This window comes from Colias philodice, chromosome 6, assembly GCF_061535455.1.
Source record: "Colias philodice isolate Cphi_HAF_F1 chromosome 6, ilColPhil1 Martin Lab GWU primary, whole genome shotgun sequence".
Classification (NCBI taxonomy): Eukaryota; Metazoa; Arthropoda; class Insecta; order Lepidoptera; family Pieridae; genus Colias; species Colias philodice.
Genome location: NC_143091.1, coordinates 1695915 through 1719962, shown reverse-complemented (window position 1 = coordinate 1719962; position 24048 = coordinate 1695915). Strand labels below are relative to the sequence as shown.

The window sequence follows — 24048 nt, the reverse complement described above, 5'->3', positions numbered from 1 at the left end:
TTCTGTAGTGTATTTAGTATCAGCATTGCACCCGTGCGAAGCCGGGGCGGGTCGCTAGTAATAAGATAATCTTTAGTTGAAATGAATGAATGAAGAAAATGTATGTAGAGTATTTGAAGAAGGATCATTAACGTTCTAAATTTTCATCATATTAATTACTATTTAAAAAATTGCAATTACTTTACAGAACGAAATATAATACTGATTATCATTAGTGTGATGTGTATGATATTAACGACCGATTATCATTAGTGTGATGTGTATGATATTAATGAAAACTTGTTTTTCATTTATGTCTGGTCGTTAATATCGTTAGAAAAACAAAATATGATCACGTCTTTCTTACACGATAATATAGAAAAATCACCTTTTCTTGTTAAGGCTTATGAAATAACAGTTTGTGATGCATATTAAAAAAATTGGTTGTCTGTACAGTCGGTTTACTGACGATAGTTGAACGTGACAACGTCCGATTGTTCTTCTGTGTCGCTCGTTCCGCGCTCTCGCTCGCACTTCAAGCCCATGGAACGCCTCAGAGCGAGGAAACGCCGCATGAGTCATGTTTTTTTCGTGCGTGCAGCCGGCTCTATCGAATTATAAGACGATGTCACGTCAAAAACATTTTCAATCTTATCTATTATCCATAGATAAACGTATTTCAATCAAACTACCAATGTTCAACTCAAAGTAAAAGTTCGTTCAAAGACAAATCAACGATGATCCAACCAATCCCGCTCCTATTGTTTACATTCAAACAATCCGAGATTAACCGAACAAAGTGAAAAGCAGAACGATCAACTATGAACCACTTCATAAATCGAACCCATATTATTTTATCGCATAATAACACTCGATTGAAACTAAATTTAAGCTCAACTAATTAGTTAATCTTAAATCAAATATGCAATTTCAATTGCAGTATTAATTTACTCGATAATTTGGATAATTTATTATCAGGATAATTGCATTTTATTTATTATACGAAATTTAATATACCGGATTTACTGGGATTTATCAATTAAATTATTGCCCGGTTTTAGCTCACTGATAATATAAGAAATTAGTGTATTATTTGATTAATTGTGATAAAATATGAAACATTTTCAATAGTCCTCACATTGCTTAAGCCTTTGTTTTCCACTATACAGGAATTAGGAAAAATTACCTGTATCATATATTTATATCATCAGCGTTGTTTGATTACGGCCTGATCCCTAACGGGAGGCCCGTGTCCTAGCAGTGGGAACACAATAGGCTTATGATGATGATGGCCTTTAACATCAATAATGGTGTTTAAAAAGCATAAAATGTACTTACAGTGAATGTAACAAAGTTTAATAGCAAATAAAGAAGGTATATTGAGAGTCCGCGAGACTCAATCCCCAGTATGTTAGTTCTAAAGATATAAACAAAACAATCGTGCCGCTAGAGAGTGGATTGCAATAACAATAAAGGTTGCCAAGTGAACGGCAAAGTGGACTTTGTAACCTAAAGTTTTCTTTTACACTTAACAAGAGTTCATTGAAAGTGTAGGAGTTTATTTTTATCAAACGCCCTGCGCGTCGTAGGTCTGGTAAAGTCTATTTGCTTATTCCAATTTCGAAGAGAACTATTATAGGTATTATAATTAAAGTTAAAAATTCTAAGATATCTTCTGTATTACAGTGTATATACAGGGTGGAATTTGAAACGTTCCATATTTTTTTTAAAGAAACGAAACCTAGGTATTACTTCAAAAGTTTCGAAAAATTGCTATTATAACACCCGGGGATGGAACTGACAAAAATCTGTTGTGTTGTCTGTTTGCAAACAAATTTATTTTTGTATAAGCCTGTTCAATTTAAATTATTGCTATTTGTCAAAATATAAGGTAATTCAGCTATTAAACTCAAAACAAAGCCACCATATCTAAAATCAATATCACCATTACGCCAAACGGGTCGACAACATCTAAACCAAACAGAGCGCCATTATCGAAATAGAAAATGTATGTAACACCCACCCATATTTGTCAGAACCATCCATCAACATTCGCACGCAATTGCCACATTACAAACGATACCTTGTTCTGAGAAAAACATGGAAATTATACACTAGGTAGGTATATATCTATACTTTATATACTTCATCTAGATATACTAATATTATAAAGCTGAAGAGATAGTTTGTTTGAACGCGCTAATCTCGGGAACTACTGGTGCGATTTAAAAAATTCTTTCGGTGTTAAATAGCCTAATTATCGAGGAAGGCTATATGTTACATATCATCACGCTAAGACCAACAAGAGCGGAGCATTGCGGGTAATACCGCAGGACACAGCTAGTATACCTATATACACGCCTTTGCTGGGTGTCGAATAAAAAAAAACTAGGTATCTACCAACATACAATTGGGTCAACTGATCTCCGCTTATCTGGGGATCGATGATAATCTCTGGTTGTTAATAGCTAGACTGTTTGAATGGGACACTCTGTAGATAACCTAAAAATGAGAGATAATATCCTACTTATGTTGTACTAGATTATGTCGGAAAAAGTAAAATTAATTAAGTACGTAATCACATAAATAAAGTCAATGCAAAAATTCAATAATTGCTTCGCTATTGCATGTAAGATAATCGAACTACAGGAAATATTAAATACAGGTGTATGTAAGCATTTAAATGAGCTATGTATTAACAAAACTATTCGTTTAAAATTGACCTAAATTATTGACGATCCAGTACTAAAGATTATTAATATCACAAGCAAAGTTACGAGAAATAATTAAAGCATTTTCGTGAAGTTTTGTTGCGAATTAATTCCCAAAATAGATTATTCGGCGACGTAAGCAAAGAAACTGAAAATAATTATTATTGAATATAAGCTTTTGCAAGGCTTTTGCTATCTGACATCTTTTATAACATCTATCCGTAGAATAAATGGAATTTATTTAAAGCATGTCAGATCGAGAATAATTAAGCAGACAGAACTCATTAAAAGCTAAAACAATTCGTTATGAAAAGCAGAACATTTTTAATATCGCATTCGAATAAACTAAATGGGTCATTAGAAGAGAAATATAAAATAATATCTTGGGGGAGCGTTGGGCTCGAGACACCGGAAAAATAATTTATTCCGTTCCCCGAAGACTTGGTAAATTAAAACCAAGATCCTACTGTTATCGTTGTGATAACATCCAACCCACTTTCAGTGATCTCGATTGCTTTTATTTTATTCCACGTTAATACAATGTTTAGTCATTATTTTATAAATAAATAAATATTCAGGACAATTTTCACAGTTCACACACGGCACGATCTGATACCATACTAAGCTTTCGCTTGTGTTATGGAAACCAGATGGCTATGTAATTTTAAATAAATACTTATATAGATAATTAACACCCAGACACAGAGCAAACATCACACAAATATTTGCCCCGGGTGGGTATCGAACCCATGGCCTCTGGCTTGGAAGGCAGGGCCACTTATATATAAATTGAAATTGAATTATGGTAGGACAATTTTGTGGTATGGGTATAGTTTAGTTTTCACTGGAGAGATATAGGAAGGTAATACTGAGGTAAGATGTAGCCTACATCTTACATCAGTATTCATCATTCAGAAAGGAAAATCCTACCTACATCATGTAGGTAGGATTTTCCTTTCACAGTTCGTAATTTTAGTCCTGAATTGATTTAAAATATTCAGAATTTAAATCTGTGCTTTTCTCTGTCATCATACGTTAAAAATGCACGTTAAATGTATATTTTAACAAACTGTTTTTGATGCAGATTACGTGGAATCACTATTGGGGTAGGGACTTAACTGAGTGGTCCTAGGTTCAAACTTCGATGTACAGCAATTAAAAACTTTTATCAACTTACCCCTAACCCACTACAAGATCCGAAGTTACACAAACACATATTATAAGGAAAGTTTGACCCACATCAAAAGCCGCAGACAAACGTTCCACAAAAATAAACTAATTACCAAAAACGAATACGAATTTAATTCCATTACAGCCGTAAGTATCCATTGAGATATACATATATGGAGACGACACCGCCTACATCACTTATGTTCCGCATCACTTATGAGCGGTTTTTTTTAATGGTTTTAAAATGAAACGCATCAAATATGCCTTCGTGTGTGTTACGATATTGCACAAATAATACAAATAATACGGAAATGTGCAAAGGAATAACTTTCATCGGTAAGAACCTAACTAGATAATAATTTTTAAAACTTAGTTAGAGCAAAAAAATGGCGCACAGATTTTGTTCGTGGTGTCTCCTCCATACGTATAGTAATATTATCTCAATGTAAGTATCCAACAATGTTGCATCCAAACCATCCGAAAGTCAACACTGTAGTTCCCTTTGACGTGAAATTAGCAAAATTAATTAATAACCAACGCTTGTCCGTTGAAGCTTATTTTTCCACACAATTTTTAGGGACATTAAGGGTGGAGCACATGATTTATGAGTCGATCTTTGAGCCATAAATCAGGGCAGTCTCGGCCTATAAAATATAACGTCAGAAACAGAAAAGCTATCGCGCCGTATTTAATAATGTTTCAAGTCCTGGGGGAGGGAGATTCAATATTTTGATTCATTTTGAAGTATACGGAAATGTATTTTTTATTATTTTCTCTATTGATTAATAAGGTATTTGCTCTCCTCGAGCATTATTTATAACTTTGTTAGCAAAATAGTGTGTTACTATTGTGATCACCAAATATACAATACCTACGACAATAGATAAACTTGAATTCATTCCATAAAAGTACTTTCGAATCTTACAGAAATTATGAAAAGAAGAATTGTAATGTTATTATGTATCTATAGGTTGATACGTAAAAATAATGCAATACATTTTCGTTATTCTATATTACCTTATCATCTAAAAAAAGAATTTTAATCTAAATAAGGATATACGACTAAAGTTCAAACAAGCCAGCCTCTCTTGGAATTAAACCTTCGAAAAATCAGCTAACCTTCATTATTCTTTGAAGATAAATTGTAGCAGCGGAATTAACTTGTAAAAAGTATCAGAATGTTTTGCCTAAACAGCTTCTAAATGAGTTTTATAGTAACTTTTGTAAAACCAACTCTTGATAGAAATGTAAGTAGCAATTTCGCATGAACGCGAACAATTCTTTTGGCTCGAAATACATAAACCACGAAAAGTTACTGTAAACCGCTAAAAGTTGCGCACAGGGACGGACTCGGTGCAAGTTTAAATAGATAACAAAAATAACACCGAATATTTAATCGTGGTTATTTCAATTTATTTAACCAATACGACAGTTACTTATTTATTTATTTATTTGTGTAAAGGTACCTTACAGCTAAACTTACACTACTTACTACTTACTACTTACTTAACTTACTACTTACTTTACTTACTACTTACACTTACACTTACTTACTTAAAAAACTTACAACTAAAATACGTGAAAGAATTATTTTCGAGTAACTGCAACATTTAATCGGTGGAGTAATGACTGCGTACCTACTTTTAATCGCATAACGCGCTGCTATTTACAAAAGAAAAGCCATTTATACACTAACTAAGTGAATAAAACCGAATCAATATTGAAAATAATATTTGTTTACAAGAATCTTAACAGCGTGCTTTTAATCTATTTTCTCTATTTTTTGTTACACATCACAATCCAATAAATCCTATATTATTATCTCTAAACCCTTTAACACATTAATCTATTATACATTACAATATAATAACATATTATTTATAGTTTTTCAGTCACAATACGGGCCTGGCTACAGTAAATGTCGCCAACAAATCAGAAGAGTTAGCTACTTCCATGATTTAAAAGGGAACGATTTCGTGCATAGCTCCTTTAGATCGCAAATATGTTTCGAATTTCTACTTTGAGTAAAATAGGTTTTATTGCATGGCTAAAAATTTCTTGAAATTTACAATATAAGAATATCATTTATGTAATTGTAAAGAACAACATTATAAAAAAGGATTAAACTATACTATTATTTGGGCGCATACTCAAGTGGGTACTATATTAATATATCGTTTATCTAGTTGGCTAGGTTAATTGGAAATGTTGCTTTTTTCACTGGAGATCAGTCGGTACCGAGTTAAAAATAGTATACAATCTATGCGATCTTATCTTTTTATCACTTATGAGTATGAAAAATTGATGTTGTCCAATTCTTAGAACTACCAGATGGCAGATATGTAAAAAAAAATAATGAGAATTGGTCAAGCCGTTTCGGAGGAGTATGGTATAACTAACATTGTAATACGAGAATTTTATATATTAAAGAATATAGATAGTATCACCAGCCACTCACACAGGTATACCACACCCACACAAGCGCCCACGCTATTATCTCCTTAGTATTCTCGAGTACGACAGAATTCCATTAAACTTTGTACATTTTAAACAGACGCCTTTGAGCCCACTTCTAAATTCATCGCATATTTAAAGGGTCGAAGCTTTGTTCAAGTTTTTGGACCTTCAAAGGACAGTAACTTGTATTGACTGAGTAATCGATTTTTAATATTTGAGAAGTTTCAAGTCGGTTCGTTAACCAAATAACAGATGAACAGTTGTATGGTATGATAAGATTTATATTGAATTGAAAGAGAATTGTATAAGAAACCGTATTCTATGAAATGGCAATACGACATCACTAATGAATGTATATTTTTCATTAATTATCTAGTCTATACTCTATACTATAGATTAGTATAGATAATTACATACTAATATTATAAAGTTGAAGAGTTTGTTTGTTTATTTGAACGCGCTAACCTCAGGAACTACTGGCCCGATTTGAAAAATTCTTTCGGTGTTAGATAGCCCATTTATCGAGGAAGGCTATATAATATCATCATGCTAAGACCAACAGGAGCGGAGCAATGCGGGTGAAACCTCGGGGAACAGCTAGTCTTATATAAAGTTTTTTCTGAAGAAATCTCTATTTCCTCTATTAAGTTAGTAGAACGAAGATATTAAACAAAATTTTATAATCGATAAACTAGGTATACCTATATTGATTATAATTTAGTAGATATTTTTAAGCTAAATTAGTAAATTATCTTAATCTAAATTGCGGATCTAGCCACGTCTTTTGTTATTCAGATATAGCAGACCTAATGTCCTAGGCTATGTTTAATTAAGATTAGGCGATAAACGACCTTTACAGACCATTAAATTACCTTCATTATTTTATGCTAAATTCTTTAAATTTTTAAGATATTTTTTGCAATCTTTACATTTTATATGCAAATTTGAGTATATCAATTTTGAAATTCACGAAGCATTTGCTTATTTCGCAGAATTATGTTACATGATAATTTAAATTATAGCTGACGATCTCTTGAATTCGTTATTTAAGTTAAAATATAATGTTTTATATTATGTTCATAATAATTCCTTTTTTATAAATATGTATTTATTTATTTATTTAACAATTTTATGTACCATTACAAATTTTACAATCATATAATATTTACAAAAAAAAGGAAACATTCACAGCACATAAGGCAACCTTATCGCTTATCAGCGATCTCTTCCAGGCTGCCCAAGGTAAAGGATAAAGATTGATATTAAATGGGTACACGGGTGGCAATGAAAATAAAGATAAAAGAGAGTAAATAAAATATATATTATATGAATAATAAAAGAAGATATAATACATACTATTATTTTGAAGGAAAAGCTAAATCAGATAAATGTTTATTTAAAAGAGTTTTAAAGGAACTTTTCGAGGAAGCTCGTCTTACAGCTATAGGCAAAGAATTCCAAAGTCTGATAGCGGTTATTACAAAGGATTTACCAAGGAAACTAGTGTGGTGAGAAGGAAAGCTAAGGAGAAGGTTATCAGCGGAACGAAGAGTATAAACACCTGAATCTAGGAAATTAAATTGTTCTTTTAAATAGGAGGGAGAATTGGGATCAAAGAGGATGGAAAATAACAACTTCAACGCATTTGCATTCCGGCGAAGTCTTATAGGAAGCCACTTGAGTTTATTACGAAACTGGGAAACGTGGTCATATTTACGAAGACCGTAAACAAAACGAATGCAGAAATTTTGGAGACGCTCAAGTGTATTTAAATGCTCTTCACTAAGATCAGTGGTACAGGCGTCAGCATAATCAAGGAGCGGAAGAAGTAGGGATTTAGCTAACATAATTTTGGTAGAAATCGGTAAGAAATGCCGTAAACGTCTTAGAGAACTAGCCGCTGCGTAGAGGTTGCGACTTGTCTCTTTTACGTGGTACGACCAAGACAGAGTCGTGTCAAAGTGAACCCCCAGGTTTTTTACAGATTTTTGAAATTCAATGACGGAGCCATCTATATGAACTTTGGGGATGTATGTCCAGTCAATCCGCGAGATTAAATAGGGGCTACCAATGATTATGACTTGGCTTTTGCTTGGGTTAATATTCAGACCGTACCTCTGACTCCAATTCAAAATTCTCTCCAAATCGGTGTTCGTGTTTAAGATTGCGGAGGATAGGTTCTCGAGGGTAGACTGGGTGTATATCTGGAGATCGTCAGCATACATGTGATAGAGAGAAGATAAATTATTAGTTATGGAATTAATAAAAATAGCAAATAGGAGAGGGGACAAAACGCCACCTTGCGGAACGCCTGCAACAACATCACACCAGGACGATGACTTATCCTCCAATAATACATGCTGTCGGCGACCGTGCAAGTAACTGTGAAACCAATCAACCACTGTAGGAGATATGTTAATAGAATGAAGCAGTTGTAGCAGTATGTCGAAATCGACGGTGTTAAAGGCATTACTAAAGTCTAGGAGGGTTAGAACTGTCAACTGCTTCTTTTCCATTCCATTACGTATGTCATCCGTGACTTTAACAAGTGCAGTAGTCGTACTATGTCCTGGACGAAAACCAGATTGGAAGGGACTGAGAATACTGTTTTTGTATAAGAAGGAACTTAACTGTTGGTGGATAAGGCGTTCAAGGACTTTGGAAAGGAAAGGAAGAATGGAAATTGGTCGGAAATCAGAGAAGGAATTTGGATTAGATTTCTTCGGGAGAGGGATAATTTTAGCGTCTTTCCAAATGTCAGGAAATTCACTGGAGGATATGGAAACGTTGAGGATGTGGGTAATGACAGGAGCAATTATATCAAGGATGGGGACAAACATATTACGACTAACTGAGTCACATCCGACGGCATTCGATGAAATGGACAGTATATTCTTTTTAACATCACTGACAGTGAATTGATTAAAAGAGAACGGTGGATGAGTAGGAGTTGCAGTTGATGAAAGATATTGAAGTGTTGACCTTTTTTGATCAGGGCAAAGATGGGAAGAAGATGCAAAATGTTTGTTCAACAATTCGAAAAATATAAATATATTGGGGGGTATGTTATTTGATTGGGATTTACCAACTCCTAAAGTTTTTAAAAATTTCCAAATTTTACATGTGTCGCCGTTCTCGACGGAATTATGGATATGGCGTCTTTGTGCATCTCTACACAATGTATTGCAACGATTCCGGATATTTCTGTACTTTTCCCGTGCAAAATCGGTTTTAGCGGTTTTGAGCTTGGCTTTAGCGTTATTCTTTTTGTGCAATAAAGTTTTTAATTCGGGAGTAAGCCAGGGCGCAGGAAGGTGCTTAACTTTAATACGTCTTAGCGGGGCGTGCTTATCGAAAATCTGTAGGAGCAAGCAATTAAACAAGTTAATTTTTTCATTTATTGAACAGACGTCATAAATCATATCCCAATTGACATTTTTGGCATCGTCTAACAGCATTTCTAAATCGATACCACCAAAATTACGCCGCAAAAGGTAGGAAGGCTTGAGTTTGGGAGGACGTAGGTTGTAGGATAAATGGATGAGGTCATGGTAAGAGAAAGCGTCGGCTGAACACTGACCATAGTTAGAGACTAAATTAATATTTGAAACTATCATGAGATCTAGGAGTGAGGGATTACAGTTGGGACTGAAATGTGTAGGATTCAAAGGCAAGGTTTGAAGGTTAAAAGAATCTAGAAGGGAGAGTAATTTTTTACTACGGGAGTCATCTTTTACCAGACAGGTATTAAAGTCACCCATAAGTAAAACGTGCTGGTAAAGAGGAATAAATCGGTCAAGGAGGAGTTGAAAGGAAGGAAAGTAATTAACAGTTAAAGAGGGACTATAAAAAACTCCTAAGAGTATTTTAGTGTTGGAGAGAAGGATTTCAAGGAGGAGGTGCTCGGCCGCATCAGCAGGGGGGGGCTGAGAGGATGCGCTTAGTAGCGAGTACGGTATATGAGAGCGTAAGTATATCGCTACTCCTCCCCCGGTTCTACCGATGCGGTCATTGCGGATGAGTTGGAAACCGGGAAGGGAGAAATTAGTTGAAGGAAGGGATGGCTTTAGCCAGGTTTCGGAGATAAGGATTGCGTGGATATTTTCGGAGTTAAATGAAGCGAGCATATCGGGATAATGAGCCGGAATGCTTTGGGCATTGATATGAACTACGTTGAAGTTTTTATTAGAGTTATGGAAAATGTTGGAAAGAGTAAAATCTAAAGGAGGAGAGGAAGCGCTGTGAAAGGAATCACTATCAGACGAAGGCGGGGAATTATTGCTGTAAACAAAACTATTATTAATTGTGGAAGACATATTATAAATTAAGATAGAAAAAAAAAATTAATAAATAATAATAATAAAGGTATAAAATATGTAAATAAAAATAAATAATATGTATATATAATGTATGAGAAAGATATACATATAATAAATACTATTAAATATAAAACAATTATCAATACTCAGGTATATATAAATAAGGAATAATAAGAAAAAAGACGAATAAACACTGATTATACTAAAAATATAAAAACAATAAATTAAGGTAATTAATTATCCTGTACCTTCGGCGCACCATTTATACTATTACAGTGTTTTTAAATTAAGTAAAAAAAAAAAGGTATTGATGTAACAAAAACTAGCAACAATGACAATAAGAAATTAAATTATAAGTATATAAAATATGTTGTCTATGACTTGAGTAATTACATTGTTTACGAATGGTAATTGGACACATTCATTCACCTGGTAATACAGATTAGCTATTGTAGGTATAGCTATATAGGTTGTTTACAAGTTATGCCGTTTATTGCAATGCGAATCTAACGTGTTAAAAAAGTGGATACTACAAATACGGATTACAATAAAAGTCAATACAAGTGAGCATACGTATTTTTAAATAGTCTCAAGTTTTGACCAAAACAGTGATATCGTGGCAAAAAGCAAAATAACAAAGTGATACTACTAATAACCTAAAATGCATTACAATTTACAGTGAAACTATACCTTCATAATACGAGATTGCGAGAAGAGATTGTGAAATGAACGCTTGCAAAAAGATGAAAACAACGTGAAAACAATAATTATGTGAATACATACATTACTTCACTTTGGACGGCAATCTTTTGGTCCGAGCTACTTTGGACGTCTTCTGAGCAACTGTAGGTTCTGTAGTCTGCGGGATGGCCAGGTGCTCTTGGACTGGAATGGCATCTACATCATCTATACAATCCACACGGTGGCGGGAGCCATCAGGAGCAATCACCAAGATTTGGCCACCCCTGGTCCAACACCTGGATACACCATGACGCTTTCTGGCTGCCATGAAGATTTCGTGACGCCTTTTGGTCAAAAATTCTGACAGTGTTATTCCAGACCCTTTCAGTTTAGCCTTCGAAGCCCAAACACTGTTCTTCACACCAAGGTCATTGAACTTAATTAGAATAGGCCTTGGCTTATCTTCCTTCAACACACCAATTCTGTGACAACGGCTTATGTCATCGCTCATTAGCTCCGATATGCCAAGATGTTTAGTAAGAAGAGAAATAATGGATGATGGCTGCTCATTTTTATCTTCCACGACACCGTGCAACAAAAGAAACTTGCGTCTACTCTTCATCTCTTGCTCATCTGATATCTTCATGAGGAGGTCTACTTGTGACTGCAATGACTGCAGTTGGGCCAAGACCAGAGAACGAAAAGCGGCGAACTCGGACCGTAGCTGAGAAGGTGGATTTGCTGCTGGTGAGGACGTTATATTCTGAAGATCCTTCTGAAAGTCTGTCATGCGCTTATTGAACATCTCTTCCATGTTCAAAATAGATTGCTTCATAGCTTCCATCACGAAAGTTTAGTTGTGTTCAGTGAAGTGCACAAGTGATATCGAAATAGCGAGGATATGCGGTGAAAAATAGAGGAGAATGTGACGCCGTAAGTACTAGGGCTATTTAGTACATAGTTTATACTTAAACAAGCTTTTAAAAATAAAAAAAACTTATAATTTCGTACAGAGCTTTTAAAAAAACGTTCGAACTTTTTTGCGTCCTACCCGCGAAAATATGTAGATGGGGAAACTTATTCAGTTTGTACAAACCTGTTTTTAACCGACTTCAAAAAAAACGAGGAGGTTATCAATTCGGCCGGTATATTTTTTTTTTTTGTATGTATGTACACCGATTACTCCTAGGTTTCTTAACCGATTTACGTGATTTTTTTTTTGTTCGATGCGGGATGCTGTCGAATTGGTCCCATAAAATTATTAAATTTTATTCGGATAGGCCCAGTAGTTTTTATTTTATGAGCTTTTTTGTCTGTACTCGATGACTTAATTGAAATGTAGCAAGTAACTTTGATTCACTTCCCGGTAACCGATTGAGCTGAAATTTTGTATGCGTATGTAAATTGGATAGCGATGAAACATTATCATGACATAGAGCTGATTTGATGATGGAATCGGAAGGTGGCCATAGGAACTTAGTAATATATTGACTCAACTTTATCGAGATTGGGCTCGTTTGATTCGTGTTGAAAAATACACTAAAAAGTATTAAATAAAAATAACTGCGTTAAAAACAACCGACTTCAAAAACGAAAAAGTACAAAATAAAAAAGATTTGATATCATTAATTACTACATATTATTAAGATGTGCTTTTTATTAAATAGGTTTGAAGTCGGTGCCAAACACTAGTATTAAGCCCGTGCACCGACATAAAACCTATTTAATAAATAGCACATCTAAATAATATGTAGTAATTAATGATATCAAATCTTTTTTATTTTGTACTTTTTCGTTTTTGAAGTCGGTTGTTTTTAACGCAGTTATTTTTATCTACAGTACACTATACTGCACGGCGATTGATTTTCATGTGGAAGACAGCTCTTCCATGCACTCGTCTATAGAAATCAATTACCCTGCGTTAGTCTCGAAAATTCTAGCAATTTTCGAGTTTTTGTGAAACTTTTAAGAGTAGAGATATTTTTTTTTTATTGATACAAACGTATATATGGAATAGAGAAATCAAAATAAGGAAAATGCAATCTAGTCTTATTTACGGGGTGATATGTATAACTGAATATACACATCCGAAAATATATTATTATGTTCGCTTATATTCATTTATTGATAAATATATATTTTTTAAAACACTAATTATGTGCTGCCAACATAAAATGCAATAAAATTGATTTTCTTGATTGACTTACATAAAAAGATGCAGCATAGAAAGCGGCCTTGTCACTTATAAGTGATCTCTTTCAGGCCACCATCTAAACCATGATAATAACGTAACTAAAAAGTAATTAACATATTTAAGCCCGTTTTTGTCTTGCTTATACTTTACTATACGTATGTAAAAAAATATAATTGAAGTATTTTATCCATAGCGACGTAACACAGGTAACCGGTATAAAGCAGCAAACCACGGGGCTATCTGTAGGCAATAAATTATATTTCTCATTACCAAGCGTTGTGCATGCGATAAACATCGGGGCTTAACGCGGAAATATTGCCATTATTTTATATAATGAGAGTACTGCTTTGTGAGCTAATTATAATGAGTTTTTAACTTTACACACACTGAAATTATAAAGAAATTTTGTGCTAGCTCGCCTGAATGTGAAAAGGAAACAAAATATTATGCTACATACAAAGTTAAGAAGGAGGAGTAAGAGTGACTAGAAGAGTCGTATTGGGTATCGTATTCGGTTTTAAAAGTGAGGATTATTCTGTATGATCACACAAAAAAAATAAAAATGCCTATCTACAATATAATTTTGAATAGCATTTTGAAAACACGAAACGTACGCAACCTTCCCTAAACAGGTCAAACTAACAAAACAAAATCATTACCATGTTAAGTAAACATTGTAACCATTTCAATACTTCAAAAAAGCTTAATAAAATTGCATCCAACGCCCTCTGGCGCGGGCACCTCGAACCATGTTCCCCGCAAGCCTTCCTGTAACCCGGCATCTGTCGACAGCTTTCGGGAATACCACCCCTCCCCTCCCGCACCGCGACCCGCAGCCCTATCGATCCAACTTACTATACAACTTGACTAACCGACAGAAGCACTGCCCAAGTTTTGGTGTACAACAAACAATCAGGCCTAATTTTTGGATAGCCTATTTTTGCCCCTGGTGATAATTCGGTAAGTCCAGTGTCTAACAAACCTCCTATATCGAACATCCAGGAGAAAGCTCAGTCTATTTGTGCACACAGTGTGATCATAATATCTTTTTAATCAAGTGAGTCATTATTAATTATAAGGTATTATATTGTTAATGATGTTAATCACTAGTGGTTGTGGCAATATAATCAGTGATTGTCGCGAATCGACTGCTTTGTGAGCGTTCTGGAAGTAGGTCGCGTCTATAGATATGATTATCTATATGCACTATGCAGTTGGAACCCATCCCGTTGCAATAATTAAAGCAACATAGGTTTGAAGCGGCTTTAAATTTATAATGAGACACTCTAATCATCTTTCTGTGATTGCATAGTGGGTTTCTGAAGAAATCTGAAAGGTTTATAGCTTTAATGATGACCTCTTGACGATTTTAGGTTATATTAAGAGCCTCACCCTCGATTTGTCGAGCCCTCAATAGTGGCTCTTGAAATTCAGAGGCTAGGTGCATCTACGGGTTATATATTTTAACGGAATTAGGTTAAGTATCATCGGCTTTACCATGTCTTCCTGCAATGTTTATGAAATTTAAATTTATTTTCGATTAAAAAGACTGCAGATATAATTGAACTGCGCTTTCGAATTTAGTCTTTTCCATTGACCAAGGTTTTTCCATATTATGTACGTCACAGTTTCATCATATACATTTTATAGCAAGTAATTAATAAAACTCAACGGTTAATTCCAGGACGGTGCCGCCGGCGTCCAGCCGACGGAGGGAGCGATCCACATCCAGCACGACGGTCCTCTCGCATCCGACAAGGATCTGTTCATCGACGATGACGGCTCCGGTCTAGAGATCGACGAGAGCTCCGGATCCGGATCCGGCCCGGGACCCGGCGTCGACGACGAAGACGGGCGTGGCTCAGGTGACGTCCCAGACGTGCCTGAAGATGACGAGGATTACGCACGCCTACGCACTACCACCACGGAGGCTCCGAAACCCGATACGGACGATTATCCGGACGCGCCGTTCTTTGCGGAATCCGAGCCTCCGATCCCACCACCAGTAGTGCAGCCGATCGATGTAGTCAGTCGTGAGTAGAGGCCATGCATGCCAGTTTTGTTGCGTTTTTCTTTAAGTTTATGAACGTCACATCGTCTTTAAGAATACCTACCTACTGTGCAATTGTGCAAACACTTTCTATTGTCTCTTAATACTTTTAGAAACTAAAATAGTGACAAATTTACTTGTTATATGTTATATGACGATGCAACGTTCAACGTTATTACTTATTAGTATTTATTAAATGTAGATAGTTAGGTCAGTATTATCATAATATATATCCTGTTTCCTCAAGAGATGAGTAATATTTAATCCATTATTTCGAATTAGATTTAATTAATTCTATTTGTTTTCTAACGATATAACATAAACAGTTTGATTGTGGTAAAGCTATTGTGGTAAACATAATTTACCAATAAGATTCATAGAACATCTTCTTATATCGAATTATTAAGAAGGATAGTTGATACTTATGAGTCATATTAAGAAACCATAGAGCAATCCTTGTGGAAAATATATTTGCAGGAGCACAGAAAAAAAAATAATAAAAAATATATCTATTTCTAGATTTAATTTATTAAAAGAAATACGTAAAATATCAACATATCTTGTTCATGACTGTATCATTCCCATGCTCGGTAAATCCATCACTTTCAATGCTATTAAAATTCATGCGAGCCAATTATGCATAAAATATCTGCTATCCTTCTTTTTACTATTACATTAGAGTGAGATCGTGTGAATAATTGAAATCGTGCAATTACTACCATAAACGCTATTTGACATGAATTTTATTAACCTCAAACCTAACTATTACAATTTAGCCTTGAATAAAGCCAATACGTTCCCGTTAGGCACCGCTTATCACAAGTCCCTACGTCAGTATCATCCTGACCATCGACGTAATAGGACGTATTTATTGTTATTTTTAATCCCATATTGTGTGAATCCTACTGTACTTGATTCACGGAGGATTTCGGTGAGTTACCGCTTAAACCATCAACCCATTTGACGCATGTTACCATCTTCATCATTTTCTATTTCTCTATAATCAGTTACCATTTCTGGCATGTTTGTATTTTCTATTTTACCATGTTATTATGTCGTTCGTCTTGTTAGACCTCATTGCTATTCAGTATTATTCGTAACTTCGTGATTTTACCATGAATTTTCCTCGCTATGATATCGCTGCTCTATTTGCAAATAGTTCCTCATCGGGTAGCTTTTTGTGTGTATAACCAAGTATTTGTTTATTCTAAGTAGTATCATTGTTCATACCTTAAGTTCTATAAAGTGTATTCTATCGCTATTTCTTGTACATTCTTATAACAACTATGGTGGAGCCATACAAGTATATTATGAACTTCTTAACAACTAACATAGATAATAATTACATATATGTATATCTATTTTCTCTATTAACTGGTACCACTTCTAAACGCATCTGAAGCAAAGTATGGTTCTACATCTCCATACATTGGCCAAAACATTTCTCGTCATCAAACAAGCCAGTGACGTCACAGCTCCCAATAACATGTTTGTAAACATTTCAGCGCGGATATTGTCTGGCCCGAGCGAAGGCGACTTCGAGCCGCGCGGCGCGGGGGAGGACCAGCCCTCGCGCCCAGATCCTGTGCAGATCAATATCTCCGGAGAGACCGTTGTGAGTATTAATAACTATTTCTATTAATTATATATTATTAACCAATTTTCGGCGCTGATGCCTTCACAGAATCTCGTCATAGATACTTAGAATATTTCATAGTGAGTAATGGAAGAAAATGCAATTTGAATTTATTAATGAACGTGACCACAAAATACCACAATTTCCCCACAAAAGTAGCTTACTAAATCTAAAGCGCATCGTTTCGTATGTATAGAAACATTCTAAGGAAACATTCGACAAAATAAGGGATAAAATGATAGTAAGACGTGTATCAGGTCAAATCTAAACACTTTAGTGTAGTTGGAACGGTCATTCTTATTGCCAAGGTGGCTATATCTTCCAAAGGACATGATGCTCAACAAACAAAAATATATAACATTTGAACATAAAACGTTCCAGGACCAAAGCCAAGCAGGATCCAACTTGGAGCCGGAGACGCGGCCGGCGGACAGCGGCGTGCTCATCATGGACACCGCACACGAGGACCGCGCCACCAGCTTCTTCGCGCAACCCGGCATATTAGCTGGTGGGTATACCTTGCTCTGTATGGTCTTTGAATATTCCTTTGATAACATCGCCAAATGTCTGTGATCGCCAAGAATCAGAATCAAAGAAAAAAAAAGACGGGTTGCACTCCGGGAGTGCCGGCAGAAGTGAAAACTTGATTATTAACGTTGAGCATGTTTGATATCCATCCGTCTTACGCTTTTTCGATCAGGTCACGTGTCCTGACGCGAGTTTAAGATTTTATACCCAACGCCGCTAAGGAAGTTTTCACTTCAAAAGAATTTAATCTTGGATGAATTTTTCTTGGTACTTATTTTAACTGCGGTGTACATGTTATATTGGGTGTACTTATGTAGTTCTCTTCTTCTTAATTTTTTTTTAAATCACCAAGATGAAGAAATTTGTGTATAATCTTGGTCTTTGAGGTTATCTTAAGGATAATATAGCAAAGCTAGCAATACTTGCTGGATTGATCAAGGTTTATATGTGATCTTTGCGAATTTTGCTTATGCTCGAACGTAATCCTTCTAGACAGCTACTGTTTATTAATATAAAATTTTGATATATTTAATAAAAGATTCTTATTAAACTGGATATAAGGAAATGAGAACATAGTAAACTTTTATATGCAGTTGACCAATTAAGTCACTTTTCTATTAATTCAATCTAGTAAATGCCGGAATACGAAGAATATATTTTATTCTATGATAAGTCTACTTAGACCGGGAGATACTGACACAAAATTTCGAGTCATTTGTAACAAGGATGGCGGTTCTACAGGGGTCTTAGTACGCAATGACAAAAAGAAAAATGATGGTGTGAACGCTGGTACCGGTGGCTTAGTCGCGTGGGCGTTTGTCGAACTCGTCGGAAAAATAGCGAAAGTCAAACGATTTGTAACACAAAAATTTTAGAATTTACCGATAGCCCATAAAAAAGTAGTAGGCGGTAGTGTCATGCCATACTTTTCCGGTGTGACTTACAGCCCGCCATACCGACGCGAATGTGTTGATTTAAATAAAACAATCATTCAACCATTTGTACCAGGCTAACTTTTGCACAGGTAACTATCGTCGTGCAGCCATTTACGAAAATCGCCATGCCATACTTTTCGGACGATTCCAAATGGTCGCCATACCGCCGAAAATCTGCAAAAAATTTTTATTTCGCCAAACTTTTTGTACCAGTATTGCATTTGGATTTTTGGAGAGTATTTGATAAAATGTGACCATTATTATATTTGCCATACTTCTAGTAGGGGGAAAAAGTGCTGTCATACTTGAAAACTTAATTTATTATTAATTTATATAAGTGAAGATTTCCAACACATAGATCTTTGAAATTTTGTATTTATATTTGTTGATCCTCAAACTTACAGGAAAAATAAGTGCCATACTGTTACAAATCGTTTGACTTTCGCTATTTTCCGACGAGTTCGACTAACGCCCACGCGACTAAGCCGCCGGTACCAGCGTTCACGCCATCGTTTTTCTTTTTGTCATTGCGTACTAAGACCCCTGTAGAACCGCCATCCTGTTACAAATGACTCGAAATTTTGTGTCAGTATCTCCCGGTCTAACTTATAAAAATTAGCCAAGTCATATTAATTCGCTCATTAGCAGCTTTGATATTGGTTGTAAATAAAAAAAAATATTTGTACAACACTAAGATTAGAAAGCTGAATCATGTATATGGGTCGTTTTCAAAATAATTGTACATTACTACAAAATATTTGTCCCCCTAAAAAATCTTCGAAAAAAATATGGTTACGACTGAAATAAATCATTGTTAACGTTTTACAGACTAAACTTAAGCATACTGCATATCATTTCTGATAAAAAGCAATGAATTGCGATTCAAATTCTTACATAAATTGAATGTGAAAATAAAGTAACAAAAAGAGCTCCATACATTTTTTTATTGTCCCCTATGTGGACGACAATGAAAACCAATATTTTTATCAGAATTTTTGTATGAAACTTCCTATTTTTTGTATCATAATTAAAAAGCAATGTTTCAAGTGTTATATCTGATAGATTAAACTATTTAAATTACCTTATATAAACGAAGAATTACATATTATAAAAATGTCCCTATCAATCGTTACAATTTCGTGACACTGATTTATTGACATAATTAACCAACTTCTTGTATCACAAAGAAGAGGAATCTAACTCTAATCATTGGCAGCACTGGTCATGTCACGAAAAGTAAGGTCACATTAACGCGCCGCCATTTTGTTCGTCGTCCAGACATGGAAGAAGTCCAGTAGTGTGCTGTGCAAAAAATTTAGTTACAATTTCCTAACGACGTATTCTCAACAAAAGTAAGTACATTTTGAAGAATTCACCTACCGCAATTGTAATATACTTAAATTATGACTAGAGTAATAGATTACACTTTCAATCTAATGGTAAATGTGATTATGTTTTGTGTAAAAGTATTTCTTAGGTTATTTTTTACATGTTACTGACGAACAATTTCTTGACATTTACTGACGTCAGTAAATTGTAGACGGTAAAGCTGTGGTCTCATGTGTAAAGTATGAAAATAAGATATTAAAATGTGTGTTAAATTAATGTAACGAATAAAAATAAAGGAGAAAAACAATAAATCTCTCAAGATTATTTTTTTGTAACTACAGGCCATACTTTTTTAAACCATGATGTAGGGTTAGTAAAGTCGGGCTTAGGGACTTGACTTTTCCTGGGATCTGATAACTTTTTTATAGTGAAAGCGGATCAGTGAGTCTTGGCCTCCAATTTTACAAGTGGTTTCTGATGGGATAACGCTTGCCTTATTGCATTTAGTGTTGATCGCTTTTCCACCCACACGAGTGATGCTTACTTTTGTTTTTATTTTTATTCAAAATACATATATCCAACAGCTTTTTTTAGTTTCAGAATGCCGCTAACCGGTGCCGAACGGCAAAAAAATACATTGAAAAACTAAAAAAGCAAAACCCTGAAAAATATGAAAAGAAAAGGAAAAAACACCTCGAGAAAGTGAAACAAAGACAAAGAAAAATATCAGATCTTAATGACAGTGAAAAGGAAGCTCGAAGACAAAAATGGAAAGAAGCTAATGATAGAAGAAAAGAAAAGGAAAAGCAAACATAGAATTATAAAAATTGATTGTTTGTTGATTATTTTGTAACTAAAAATATATATTTTTTTTAACTAGTGACTTCTTACTTTTTTATATGTAATATTACCTTAATCTGAATACAGCCTTACTTTTACAACTTCCTGACATTTCCTAACGAAACAGTTTACTGACAATTTCGTGACGTACAAATATTTTGAAAATGACCCATATGAATTACTGACCTCGCAAATATTCTTACATGTAGCTTGAAATTGATTATATTATATTGTATACATGTTTAACTGAATGACATTGTTCAATTTTTTTGTTTTCTTCATACTCAGTAACGTAAATATAAAATTAATTAAGATTTAATTTTCATTAATTGCACTATTGTTTCGCTGCGATGCTTATCAAATAATTACGTTAAAACATCAAAGACCTTACAAAAAATTCAAGATAAAAATGCTGATTATAATATGCACCTAATATAACAAAAAAATGTGTGCGTGTACAAGTGTACACACGTAAGAAGTGAAACTTCTTTATGACCTTATTTTTCAAAAAATAATTTACTATATGCAACTTTACAGAAATACGTCGAATCACGCGTGGTAGGGATAAGAAAAAATGGCGCGTAACGGAAAAATGTCACGCGTAACGAAAAAATGTTACACAAAAATTTTTTCCAGCCCCGATACAGAAGTTTCACTTCAAAAATAATTTTAACAATAAATACGATTTAGTTAACATATTCTCTTATAATTTTCAGCCGTCATCGGTGGAGCAGTAGTGGGCCTTCTTTGCGCGATCCTAGTAGTAATGTTCATAGTGTATCGCATGAGGAAGAAGGACGAGGGCTCGTACGCCCTGGACGAGCCCAAGCGGAGCCCCGCAGCCGCCTCCTACGGGAAGGGTCACAACAACAGAGAGTTTTATGCGTGAGACGACACAGAACATCAAATGCCACCCGTTTTTTAAATGACAGATAAAACAACATGGCCGCCGTCCGCGCGCCATTTTGACATTTCAAATTTTAGTATCGACTGATACGTTCCGAATCACGTGCACTGATTTATCTTGTGGCTGATATGTTCTGTAGTCGGTTTTCAAACGAATACAATTTTCAACATACTATCTGTACTGATTGTACATATCTGTACAAACAATGTACACTCAAATGTTGTTAATTAAACGAAATATGTAGGTATGCGTCTGCATAAATTTTAATATCATAAAAGACCAAACTTTTAATATCGCGATGTCCGTCTCGATAGATTGTCTTCGTTCGAGATTAATATAAGTGTTTGAGTGTAACACTAAGTTTGAATCTGAATGGGAGATCTTGTAATGTTGTCTGTATAAAATGAATGTGCCATTCGCTTCTTTTAATTGTACATTTGCCAAGTGTCGTAGTTTTTTCTTCCTAGACTAAAGTCTATGGTCACGTCCATATCTCGTTTTTCTCTATGTAATATAAATCCTAAAATAACCTGTATTTAGCTAATTTATAACAAAATATGCTTTATAGGTTATGTAATAGTAATTTCAAAAACTATCTTATGATTAACTGTCTTATGTATGTAAAAGTTTTACGAGGAACGATTACCGCCAATTTCAAAAGTTCAATAAAAAAGCGCTTGTGTGAAATTCATATAAATTCCTTTATAATGAAATTGCACAATGTGCATCGATGTTTTACAATTTTGATATAATTGCTTGTTATAATATAATGTTTTGCGTAATATTTGATACATAAAATTTCTCTATCGTTTGTATGTTCCTTTAGTGTGTAGAGAACTAATCTTATACCTTGAATATTATATAAATTAAATAATATAAGATATTTGGGGCTAATTATAATTACTTGGTCTTTAATGTTTTTGGCACTTATTGTTTTTATCCGTGGCTATGACTTGAGTGGTTTTTTATATTAATTTTTCTCTATTATTGATATAACACTTATGTAATATAATGGTTAATTTATTTGCTAACAAACAGGTTGTGCGAACCAGTCTTTTTTACATTATTTTATGTGACTTGTGCCATCTTTAGTAACTTACTCGCCAGTGGCTTCGTTTTAATATATTTTTTGTAATAATTTCAGTATGGTAACACATTGACAGTTAATTTATTTTTATTTAAAATAATTTTAAGCTGGGCATTATTTATCGAACTCATACTATAAGAATAAATTATTACTATAGTTAATGTTTAATATATAAAACGAAGCACGTATAAGCATGGATACTATTCAAAGATTGTATTTAAGAAGTTCTAAAATAGATTTATCGTTGTTAAGCTAAAATGAAATACAATTATGTCGACATTCCCAAAATCAATAGAATGGTTCACAGGCTCACTTAGTGTAAGGTAATGTAAATTATAATTGTAAATTCTTTTAATTAATAACTACTAAATGATGTAATTTAATAGTTGTAATTTACCACCAAATAAAGAGATGCTACACTTTTTTATATATTTTTCTTTGAAATTGAAGTTACTTTCTCATACAGGAACTAAACCTATATGGTATATTAAGTACCTTTTTTAATAATTTTATTAAGCTTCACATGTATTTGGTTAAATACTTAGACTTGTCTATTATCTACACGCGTACATAAAATAAATGTTATTGATAAGCTGTAGAAGTCTTTATAAATTAAGAAATTAATTTAATAAAACAGGCTTTTATTAATTACGCTCATTTTAAATCGACAGAATTTGCATTTAAAATATATGTGAAGCTTTTGTTTTTTATATTAATTTTGAAATTTATGTTAATATTTTAATAACTTGAAAGGCAGCTGTTTAGTTATATTTAATGTTCAATAATTCTTATTAAATCAATACAATAAGTGTTTACTGTATTTCAAACTAATAAAAAACAATACATATTATGCGATAAGATATAAAATAAAAAATCAATAGCGTTTCTATAAAAATCTGGAAAATAGTTGGCAATTGTGTTGTTTATCAAAATTAACACAAAATCAAATTGCTATATAACAAATAAAGAGTAAATAATATATAGAAATGTTTATGACAGAACTATATTGGAGTATCTTACAAACATCATGTCATCTCGCTCTTTCCCCTTCCTTGCAACTCTGTGCGAGCGAGACAGATCAATCTCATAATATGTATTGTTAGTGTCTTGTCTATTATCGACTAACTACGTTTAAGCTAGGTTAGGGTAGACATAAATATATCGATGTCCACCTTGTAAATACGCTCCTTTACACTTAGGTAAATATACAGGTCAATATAATGAA

General features: G+C 34.0%; 1 protein-coding gene across 1 annotated transcript in view; it reads left to right on the top strand.

The window, feature by feature from the left end:
• The window catches only part of Sdc (Syndecan), a 298382-nt gene extending 274334 nt beyond the window's left edge, over window positions 1-24048 (top strand). The window contains exons 2-5 of the mRNA XM_089696153.1: window positions 15196-15544; window positions 17067-17176; window positions 17579-17705; window positions 21546-24048. Of these exons, the coding sequence (XP_089552279.1) occupies window positions 15196-15544; window positions 17067-17176; window positions 17579-17705; window positions 21546-21718 (759 nt within the window). The 3' untranslated portion in view covers window positions 21719-24048. The remainder of the gene's footprint in view (window positions 1-15195; window positions 15545-17066; window positions 17177-17578; window positions 17706-21545) is intronic.